Source organism: Acomys russatus, chromosome 32, assembly GCF_903995435.1.
Source record: "Acomys russatus chromosome 32, mAcoRus1.1, whole genome shotgun sequence".
In the NCBI taxonomy this organism is placed as follows: Eukaryota; Metazoa; Chordata; class Mammalia; order Rodentia; family Muridae; genus Acomys; species Acomys russatus.
Genome location: NC_067168.1, coordinates 33,795,968 through 33,807,119, shown reverse-complemented (window position 1 = coordinate 33,807,119; position 11,152 = coordinate 33,795,968). Strand labels below are relative to the sequence as shown.

General features: G+C 51.7%; 1 protein-coding gene across 2 annotated transcripts; it reads right to left on the bottom strand.

Moving 5' to 3' along the window:
- Positions 1 to 717: 717 nt before the first annotated feature.
- Positions 718 to 7,457, bottom strand: C32H3orf18 (chromosome 32 C3orf18 homolog). Of its 2 annotated transcripts, none has more exons than XM_051140587.1 (4): positions 7,163 to 7,457; positions 3,125 to 3,150; positions 2,660 to 2,807; positions 718 to 1,187 (listed from the first exon to the last, which is right to left on the bottom strand). In XM_051140587.1, the coding sequence occupies exons 1-4, from the start codon at positions 7,394 to 7,396 to the stop codon at positions 1,107 to 1,109; spliced, it is 489 nt and encodes a 162-aa protein (XP_050996544.1). In that variant the 5' UTR covers positions 7,397 to 7,457; the 3' UTR covers positions 718 to 1,106. The 2 variants fall into 2 exon arrangements, with proteins under 2 accessions (XP_050996544.1, XP_050996545.1); XM_051140588.1 differs by having other exon boundaries at positions 7,223 to 7,457.
- Between the last annotated feature and the right edge of the window lie 3,695 nt (positions 7,458 to 11,152).

Genomic DNA, 11,152 nt, shown 5'->3' with positions numbered 1-11,152 from the left:
CCCACTGAAGAAACACGGTGAACAGAGGAACCCGGCCTTACTTCCCTCTTCCATGTGCCCTGAGCAATGAAGACGAGGAAGTGGCCTATGGTGGGAGTGAGCTTGCGAGGTGGAGCAAATGCAGACAGCCTCCAGCTTACTCTTCTGCTGGACTAGGTACATGCCTGTGTGACCCGCATGCACGAAGCCTTTCTCCACATCTGGGGAAATGCATCTTCCCAGTTTCCTGGTTTCATCCCCCTCAGCAGCTACCTTGGCTGCCAGGGACATGGCAGAGACCCCTGGGAGGCCTCATGCTTACCCACTCGCCATAATATCTTAAATATGGATAGTCCCTGGGTTTGGGGATCCCTTCCTTTGGTGTCTACTGGACATTTCCAGCTCTGTCCCTGGGCCTCTTGGGCCTATAAATGGTGACACCCTAACTGGCTGTGGTGGCACATGCCTTTAATCCCAGCACTCAGAAGGTAGAGGCAGGTGGGTCTCTATGAGTTAGAGGCCAGCCTGGTCTACACAGTGAGTTCCAGGATAGCTAAGACCCTGTCTCAGGAAACAAACAAACAAAAAAACAAAAAACAAGCAAACAACCCCCCTGCCCAAAAAAAAAAAAAAAAAAAAAAAGTGTTGCCTTGCCCTGTCCCCTGTCATCTGGGTGTTTGTCTTTCTCTACTCTAGACGAGGTTCCAGGCTCATAAAAAGAAATGCTAGGTGGAGCCTGCCTTTCCTCTCCCTTCCCCTTTAACCTTGTGCTCTTCCTCCCCATCAGAGAAGCAGACCTTGATGCAAGGGTTATGGCCAGGAGATCAGGAAGCCAGCAATGGCTCTTCGCCTTCCCGCACGAGGAGGGCTGTCTTCCGTGCTAGGGCCATCAGTTCAGGAGAAGTCAGTGGCCAGATGGCCAGCCTGGTCAGAGCTCTCTCTTCAAGCCTGAGAGTCAGTGGGTGGGGCCTCTCAGCACAGCTGAGCTCTGTTGCAGCCCTTTTCCTGTCTTGGTGGTGACGATGGCTCGGGTCCTGAGAATAGGTCTTGACAGTCAGGAAGTGGGCAGCACTGCCTGCACTGTGGCAGGTGTGTTTGTCTGAAGGCCGGGCCTGTTTTCAGGCCTCTCACGCGTGGATGGCATTGGCTACATCAGTAAACACCAGCCTGCTAGGCCTCTGCATCGGGCCCTGGGAAGGGAGAGTGCTCTGCAGGAAGAAAGGCAGGCGCATCAGAAACCTTGGCCAAAGGCAGTATCTGGTCCAGTCACTTCCACTCTCACTTCCTGGTGCCTGCTTTTGGTATCGGCTACGCCTTCTGCTTAGAGTAACCTTCCACTAAGATCAGCCTTGATTCTGTAGTAGAAGCTTTGGTGTCTTTAAAAACTCAGCTACTATGTTATATAAACATGTTTTTCTTTTAATCCCCGGTGTGGGATATGGGGCAGATTCAGATTGTCTACACCAGCTAACTATTTGCCTCCTGAGGGCTCAGAGATGGGCGTGGCCTTTGCCAGCTGCAGATAGTTTAATTCCGAGGACTCCGGAGAGGAAATAAATGACAGAGCCTGGAAGAGTTGTGGCCCCCGTTTACCCCCCCCAATCCCCCCCTCGAGAAAGACGAGGGATGCCGGTGCTGCCCCCTGATGCTCCTGGTTGCTGTTGATGCAGTTTGATGAGAAAAAGCTGGAGATATCCTAGAACAAAGACTGGACTTGCCCCCAAGGAACCCAACAACCCTAACCAGCAGGAAGTAGCTAAAGAGAGCTATGCCCTCTCTCCCCACTAACACTCTCTCTTTCCTACCAAGTGTTGAGTGATTGGGGTGAAAGGGACAAAGAGGCATAAGGAACCACAATTAAAACACAGTGTTTTAAAAAAAAAAAAGGGCAGAACATGATTCCTCCCCCGCTAAGCCATTCCCAGCTTGCCCTGGCACCTTGGCAGCACTTACTGTGGATTTAGCATAGGTTACTTACGCATGCATTCTTTTCTGCCAGCAGGAATATCTCAGCCCTTGACCTTCCCCCACCCACCCACCCACACAGAGGCAAACACAGGATGAATCCAGAACAGGCCCAAGCCCTTCATGATATCACGGCTGAGGATTTGGGAGAGTGGTAGCAAGTGATCAGATTGCCCAGAGGCTCTGACAAGATACGGGCATGGTGCCCACCCCTTTGCATACAGGAGGTGTGTTTGGCTTGGGTCTCCACTGCCCTGGATTGTCAGTGGCTAAGGTTCACTAGCCTATTGCAGAAGTGCCTCTGCTGAAGAGCCTGATTCACACACACCTGACTCGGGTCCATAGAACCTAAGGCTCCTTCCCCCTGTCATGTCTGCCTTTAGGTTTTGTTTGTCTCCTTTTCTGATTTCCCAGCTAGTATACGAGGATTCACAGGGCAAGAATTAATATTAGATGAGAAAACTGGCTTCAGAGATTCTAGCTGGGCCTCCAAGATCTACAGGCTGTCAGAGCTGAGCCAGGCTGGATCCCACAAAGCCCAGCTTTGCATAGTGAGTCTGCAAGGGCCACAGAACAATCTAGCAGTTTCTGGACAAATCTGAAGAGACCCATATGCTCAAGATTGCTACCTCATCACCTGGCAGGTGCTGGCAAGATGCATAGTAAGGATAGGGGGTGAGTCAGAAAGAAAGGACAGCTCCAGGCCGGTGCCCACCTTGCCCTGTGCGGCCTGCAGGGAAGCAGCAGCCTGCATGGAGGCAGCATCTCGCCCGTGTTCCAGAAGCTCCTGCTCCAGTTCATCTTGCTCCTCCGTGGGGTCAAAGTTGTACATGGGCATGAGCTGGTGGCGTAGCTTCTCCAGCCTGGGGGGTAGGACAGAGGCTGTCTGGGGGTGGGGAAAAGCCTTCTGCCCTCAGTCCTCATGGCCAAAGGAGCCACACACCAAGTTTAAGGTGTCTAAGTCTTCCTTTAGGATTCACGGACAGATCTGAACCTACAGTACCAATCTGACCCTCAGATGGGCAGCCTTAGGATGAATAAGTAGCCATTTCCCATCCCCCCACCCAGGGAAAGGAGCCTTCACGCTGTGGGCTCTTTCTGCCTTCCTACTGACATCCCCTGGATCCCAGTCCAGCCCTTCCCATAGGCTAAAGCTTCAGGGGCCCGTCTGGGGAGTTACCTCTTCTTCTTCCTGATGTATAAAACCTGCAAGAGAAGGGACAACATCAGATGGTGAGGGGAGGAGGTCCCCACCAATCCAGCCGCGCCATCAGGGTGGGTGGACTGTAGAGTACGAAAAGCAGGGTGTTTGTGGGTCCCCATACCCTCAAGGTCCCATCCCATCTTACATATATGCTTCACGTTCCCAGCGCCCCCAGCCCCCACCCCCCCAATAACCCAGTCTTGCCTGGAATTCCCTATGCAATCTAGGCGGCTTTGAACTCTCCGTCCTTCTATTTTAGTCTCTGAGTGCTAGAATAACAGGCCTGCACAACCCCACTTGGCTCCTTTGATATCTTTATATGTCAACAGATCCCAGACTGAGTCTGGAGACGCTGAGATGGGGGGCCAGGCATAGGAAAAACCAGTTAGGCCTGCCTGGAACTGGCTGTTTCCAGCTCTCCAAATCCTGACTAGCTGCCCACTCCGGCATCTGCCTGGAACTCCTCCATGCTGAAGGGGAAAGGAGAGATTTGAGCATGTCCCTTCCCCTCAACCCTCAGCGAAGCCTACAGGCAAAGAGAAAAGGAGATCAACAGCAGGCAGACCGCAGAGCAAGGCTCTAGGCAAGGCTTGGCTCACCTGAGCCCCAGGGTGACCCCAGAGCCCTGATGCCATAGGAACCTAAGGAAGTCCTTCCGTTGTCCAGACACAAAGGTAAAACGTTAGTAACCAGCTAATGCCTAGAACCCACAGGCAGAAGCAGGAAGCCTTGGAACCAAACACCAAAGAGAGAGAAGGCGGTGGGTGATGTTTGGGAGACCACGCCATGGACTACTGCCACCATCTGCTCTTCCCAAAATTGGCTTGTTTGGTTGGTTGGTTGGTTGGCTTTTTGGTTTTTTGAAACAGGGTTTCCCTGGCTGTCCTGGAACTTGCTTTATAGACCAGGCTGCCCTCAAACTCATAGAAATCTGCCTGCCTCTGCCTCCCAAGTGCCTGGATTAAAGGCGTGCACCTCTACCACCTGCAACACTGGCAATTTTTGACCATCAAGAATATGACAGCTGGCTGGGTGCACGCCTTTAATCCCAGCACTTGGGAGGCAGAGGCAGGCGGATTTCTGTGAGTTTGAGGCCAGGCTGGTCTACAAAGTGAGTCCAGGACAGCCAAGGCTACACAGAGAAACTTTGTCTTGAAAAAACCAAAATAAATAAATAAATAACATCTTGGCAGGGCGGTACTGGCGCACACCTTTAATCCCAGCACTCAGGAGGCAGAGGCAGGCAGATCTCTGAGTTCGAGGCCAGCCTGGGCTACAGAAAGAGTTCCAGGTTAGCCAGAACTACACAGAGAAACCATGTCTTGAAAAACCATACCAAAAAAAGAAAAAGAATAAAGAATATGACAGCCAGGTGTGGTCACAAATACCTTTGATCCTAGGGTCCTGGGAGGCAGATGTCTGTGAGTTTGAGGCCAGTCTGATCTACATAGTGAGTTCCAGGACAGCCAGAGCTACATAGTAAGACCCTGTCTCAAAACAAACGAACAAAAACTAGAAAAAGAATACGACAGTTTCTGCCCAGGGAAAACCACATCCTCCAGTTTTCCTTAAGCCCCTGTGGCTCCCACAGTCTTTGTAGCCCACTTAGAATTTTTTTTTTTTTCTGAGACAGGGTTTCTCTGTGATATCTTGGCTGTCCTGGACTTGCTCTGTAGCTGGTCTCGAACTCACAGCGATTCGCCTGCTTCTGCCTCCCGAGTGCTGGGATTAAAGGCATGGGCCACCATGCCCAGCCCACTTATAGTTTTAATCTGTGTAATTCCCAGTCTGGCCCAGAGCTCTCCCCATATGATCTCAAGTGGAAAAAAGCTAGTGTTCCTAGCTCATTGACCTGCCCCAGGGAGTGACTCCTTCCTGTCCTGTGGGTAGACACAACAGAAACTCAGGTCTCTGGGTCATCCCCAGTCCCTTTCCACCCTGAGCTCCAGGCATGATGACTCTTGCTCCAAATCCTGTCCCCTGTGGCCTGTGACTCAAGATAGTCTACAGGAAAAGCCAGACGAAAGCCTCGTCCCTCGTGAGCGCCTTTGCCCTGTGGCCCCTCTGCCCCAGGTGAGGATGCGCTTCAGCTTCCTCCTCAAACCTCCCTGCCTCCCACTGTCCAGCCTCACATCTCTCACGGAGCTCCCCTGCTCTGTTCCTGCCTGTACCAAGATCTTCTCCCACTCCTTTGTGAGGCACACGGGCTGGCACCAACTCCATGCACCCATGGCATGGCTCGAGGCTGGCACCAGGGGGAAGGAAGAGATATTCAGAAGACATTGCTAAGAGCCGAGCATGGTGGCGCACGCCTTTAATCCCAGCAGATCGCTGTGAGTTCAAGGCCAGCCTGGTCTACAAAGTGAGTCCAGGACAGCCAGGAATACACACAGAGAACCCTGTTTCGAAAAACCAAACCAAACCAAACCAAAAAAATCACAAGCAAACAACCTCAAAACCCAGAAAAACAGAAGACATTTCTAGAGGTCTTTTCTTCTCCTCTGTGACTTGCAGCTCTTTCCTGCCCTCCACTATCTTTGTCCGGCCACCTTCTGCCTCTCTACCTTGGTGGGAAGGTCATGCACTCTGGCCTGAATGTCCCTTAGAGACAAAGAGCAAGACAGCCATATCAAATCCCTAGGTCAAAATCTTTTGCTTAGAGCAGGACAGCCCCTGGTGTTAGGGTGTCTCAGGGTGTTTTAGCCACCACACAGGTGCCAAGGGGAAGCACTGGCAGTCTACCTCCCTCCTGCCCCAGGAAAGCTCTCCTCCCTGGCCTCTCTGCCCGTTATGTATCCTGGCCCTACTTGCTGGCCAGCAGTTGTTCCCTGGCAGCTGTCCGAGCCTGCAGGGCCCATATGGCAACCCTAGTTTAACACAGGCTTTAGCCAGGCCATGATTATCCCTGCCCTGTTTTTCTTTTTCTGTTGTTTCTTGTTTGGTTTGTTTTGGGGTGTGTGTGTGTGTGTGTGTGTGTGTGTGTGTGTGTGTGTGTGTGTGTGTGTGCTGTTTGTTTGCTTGCTTGCTTGCTTTTAGCCCAGTGCTTAAGATTGAACCTAGGACTTTGTACCTGTTATATGTGCACTTGGCTACTGATCTATATCCCCAGACCCCTGTCCGGCCCTGTGTGTCACATCAGAGCTCAAGGCTAGGCATCATTGCCTGTAAAGGGCAATGGGCAGAATGCTACTACTACTAGGCCCCCCGAGGGACTTCAGGTGCACCTCATTTTTCTTAGTCTTAACTTGTACACGCTACAGTTGGCTCTTTAGTGACATTCCTGGTGCCTGTCACCACTGAAGGATACATACAGTGATCTTCTCGCTCACCTCTGTCCCAATGGCTGCCTGTCCCTGCCCCTTCTCACGACCATGAGGTCAGGCTCCTACCTGGAGTCAGAACCCTAATTTTTCTTCCCAGCTGTCTCTGACCACCCAGCCCAGATCAACCCCCTTGCCTATTAACCCCATCCCTCATAAGAAACACAAGTCCGGACCTTGTCTCTTCTGGCCCTGGTATGTCCCCAGGGTAAAGGAAGACAGTCAGCGAATAATTGCCGAATGAACGCAAAAATGAACTGCTAACAGCCTGCCACGGCCAATGCATCCCACTCGGACTCTGTACCCCATAAAATATCCAAGCCACCTTCTGGCTTCTACTGCCATTGAAACTCCCACACTCCTCTGCTTCACTGCCCGGCTTGCTGCTTACAGAACTTCCTACCCAGTTCAAACATCTGCCTATCAAGACCCTGTGTCTGGACCCCTCTCCATACCTGATCTTATATGGCCCCAGCTCAGACATCATGTGTTATTCAGACTCATTTCTGGGTCTTCCAATTAGAATTGCTTAGCTGGGCCCCAGGAAATAAATCTCGGGGGGTAGGCGAGAGGGAGCTGCATTATCATTAATGGATGATTATCTTCTAATTAGATTGTCTATAAATCTAAACACTAGTCACCCTCCCCTAAAGGACAGACTTCCGGGCCTTCTCCAGCTCGCCCCGGCTCTCACCATGGCCACAGCCAGGCCAATCACTGTGATGATCCCAAAAGACAGAAGCATGGTACCCACACCAGCTGCACCACCCGCCATATCAGGCATTCGGGTGTCATTGAAGCTTGTGGTCTCTGGGCCGAGGGTGCTGGTCTCTGTGGTGGACCCTTCAGTGGCAGGCTCCAAGTCAGGCTCAGTGGTGGCTGGGTGGCCGCTGAACCAGCTGTGAGTAGCTGGGACCCTGGAGTTCATGCTGTTGCTGGGCAGACTGTCAGTGCTTTGTCAAACTCTGCTGGCTTCTGACGTTAGGAGTCCAAGGGTGTAGTTTCCACTACCGTGATGACCATTGGCACAGCCAGATCCTTAACAGGAGACCCCTCCTCTGCCAACCTAGGCTCTAGAAAGACAAGAATAAAAGCAAGAGTTACAGCTGGGGGCCTGCCCGTGAGATAAAGAATCTGAAGGCACCGATGAAGTAAAGGTTTCAAGACAGAGCTAAGTCAAGTTCGGGGATATTAGGATGCAGGCTTTGTCTATGGGTCCCCTATGGACATAGGGCGTGAAAACAAAGCTCCGCCTCTGCCACCTCTGCACGATGACTGTCATGATCGTATTTGGAAGCTGGGAGAAAATCCAGGAGGGCTGAAAGAAAAAGTCTACCCTTTGCACAATTATCTCTGTACTCGCTGTTTCTCCTACTCCTGCCTCCTCACTCCCTGCAGCACCCCACATCCCTCATTCTGCTTGAGGGGAAAATTTTTTTCCTGTAGCCTTTTCCTTCCTTTAAGGGAAACACTCGCCTAAAATTCAGACAGACCTGATAGACCCCCCCAGGCAAGTCACCCCTCTTATCTGTGTAGAGACATCCTCTCAGTGGGAAATGTTGTAGTTAGTGGCATTGTCAGAATGAACAAGTCCTCAGGGGGGAAAAGAACTTAGCCAAACACAAGGCCTGTCCACAGACAGGTGCCCAGTAAATGTCTCAATTCCCCCGCCCCTTCCCCCACTGTCACCCACAACCCAGGAGAAGGAGAGTACAGGAGTCTCTGGACTTAGTGGGCTGTGTGACCCAGGCTGTGGTTGGGACTGGTGCAGAGACACCAAGAGTCAGGAAAGATAGGCTGAGCCAGATCCTCTGGCAGAGGGCGGTTGGCAGGGGTGGTCACTGGACCACTTCCTTTCACTCTTAGAAATAAGGCAAGGAGTTACATCGTCAGAGGCAGTGATGGAATACCCACTTTGAAATGCCTTCTCCTCTCCCGCCCCCGCCCCATTTTGGAAGCAGAGGGTGGGGTCCGTGGGTCTTGGGTAAAACAGAGCGGGAAGGGGGTCCCTAGCAGTGCTGCAGTGGAGCAGACCTAGAAAGAGAAAGGATCCCTAGCTTATGGCTACATATATGTTTTTCTGTGTGGCTCATAGGTAGGCGTACATGGGATGCCTCCTCTCGCAGATGCAAAATTATGTGTGAGAGGTGTGCACACATCCTTCATGGTCCCTTAGGAAGGAGCAAAGCTGGCAGAGCGTCATGCATGGAGTAGACTCATTCCTTTCTGTGCTCTCCAGCTTGGCTCAGCAAGAAGTCTCAGGTTCACTTCTGGGCTCCGCCACTGATCCCAGCCGTGACCTTGGACCAGACCCTTAACTTGCTCTGAGTCTGTTTATTACGGGCCAAAAAAAGAGAGAAGGCGTCCTGCCGACTATTTTCTTGGCCTGCCTCGGGGTCCAAATAGGAAGGAAAGAACGCCGGGGGCGGGGGGCGGGGGGAGTGGTGGGCACCGCGACCTCCAAGAAGCGGCACGCCATTCTCTGTCAGGTCTCAGTCCTCCCAGCCTCAATCCCCACACCCGCCTCCGCGACCCTGTGATTCCTCCATTCTTGCTCAGAAGCTGCGGATCTCTGCACTTACTTAATCCTCTCCGGGCCGCCGAGCTCAGTCTGAGAAGCTAAGGGTGGTGGTGACAGGCGGGAGGTGTGGGCGGGGGTTTAACACCCAGGCCCGGTCGGGGGGCGACAGGTCCGACTCAGGTCCGCCCTTCCCAGCACGCAGTGAGCAGCTAGTATTAGCCTGCGCCGGCTGACAGCCTGAGCTGGGGTGGGTTCAGCCCGGACCACGGAGGGGGTGGGGCTGGGATGAGCAGCCTCGGGGGATCCCCAGGAACCTGAGTGCCTTGCCTCCCCGCCCGTCCGCGCCCCCGGGCTCTGATTGGCTGCGAGGTCTAAAGCCCGTCCAGCATTGGCCCACTCGCCTGTCCCTCGTATGTAGCTCCACCTACAGCAGGAGCCCGGTGCTGAAACCCGACTACCAAAAGAGATTCTCGGAGACTACCTCTGACCCTGGTGGCCTGCCGGAAGTTGGGCCGTGGAGTGTAGGTGGCCAGGATCTTTCCTGGGCCAGAATTCAGGCTCCTGGCCAGCTCTACCCGCACTGGGGTAGACTTGTAAGCCGAAAATGCATACATAGGTAGGGAGGTTTGCTGATAGCACTAGACCCAGAGTCTGATACGTAAATTGAACTCTGGTTCAATACTCTGCTGAGTTTATGACCTTGAATGCTAAACTGCCTCTCCACCTCTGTTTCGGCTTCCTGCTTAGATAGGAACTCTGATGAAAGGGCTTTTTGGTAAATGACTCCATCAAATGGGGCTATAAATGGAGAATCCAGTCCAGAGATGTCAGAGACGGAGAACGGAATTATCTGAGTGACATAATTGTGTACCCTGACCGAAGCAATCACACCGAAACCCGCTCATAATAGCAAAAACTCATGTCAGGACAGAAGCGCCAATTCGCTCTACCTCAGAGCTATATTCCCCAGCCTTTAAAAACGACTCCCTCCCCACCCCACAGAGTATCGCACTGTTGTCCAGGATGGCCTGATGCTATGTATCCCAGGCTGGTCTTGAACCAAGGCCATCCCTGGGTGCCAGGATTTAAATTTTTAATTAATTTTATGTGTAAGGATGATTTCTCTGCACATATGTCTGTACACTATGTTTGTGTGTGATGCCAGAGGAAAACAGAAGAGGGCGTTAGATCCTCTGGTATTGGAGTGACAGACTGCTCTTAGCCTCCATTTCCAAGAGAGAATTGAACCTAGGTCTTCTGGAAAAGCAGCCAGTGCTCTTAACCACTGAGCCATCTCTCTGGACCTTCTTGTATTTGGGACTTATAGGAATGTACTAGTATACCCAGTTCCAAGTCCCCCTCCTCTTTTTCTCCAGTTTTGTTGTTGTTGTTGTTGTTTTGTTTTGTTTTTGTTTTTTTACTTTTTTGGAACAGGATTTCATGTAGTCCAGTCTGATCTTGAAAGATGAGCTTCTGGTTTCCATGCCTCCATCTTCGGAGAGCTGGGACTGATAAGTGTGTATAAACCACACCCCATTTTATGGGCATCAAATCCAGAGTTTTGTGCATGTTAGGTGAGCAGGTCAACAACTGAGCTACTCTATGAACTATTTTTTATTTAAAAAAAACTTTTTAAAGGATTTATTTATGTATATGAGCACACTATCTTCATGCCCGCCAGAAGAGGGCGCCAGACCTCATTATAGATGGTTTTGAGCCACCATGTGGTTGCTGGGAATTGAACTCAGGACCTCTGGAAGAGCAGACACTGCTCTTAACCCCTCCCCTACCTCCCCATCCGCCCACCCTTTCCCCGCCCCCCAGCCATCTCTTCTGCCGTTAGATTTTTTATTTTATGTCTTAAAAATGTGTGTATGTGTGTGTTTGGGTGGGTATGTCCACATGGGTGCTTGGAACTGAAGTTCCGTCCTCTGCAAGAGCAGTTATGTGCGCCTAACCGCCGAACCATCTCTTCAAGGTCCCTTCCACCTTTTAAATTTTGAGACAGGCTTTTTACTAAATTACCCAGGCTGGGCTTGAACTTATGATTCTCTTGCTTCTGCCTCTCCAGTAGCTCCAATTACATGTCTGCACATAACCAGGTCCTGAAACTGCTTTGAATTTTATAAAAGGGACAACTAAAGGCTAGAAGGGTCTGGGCAC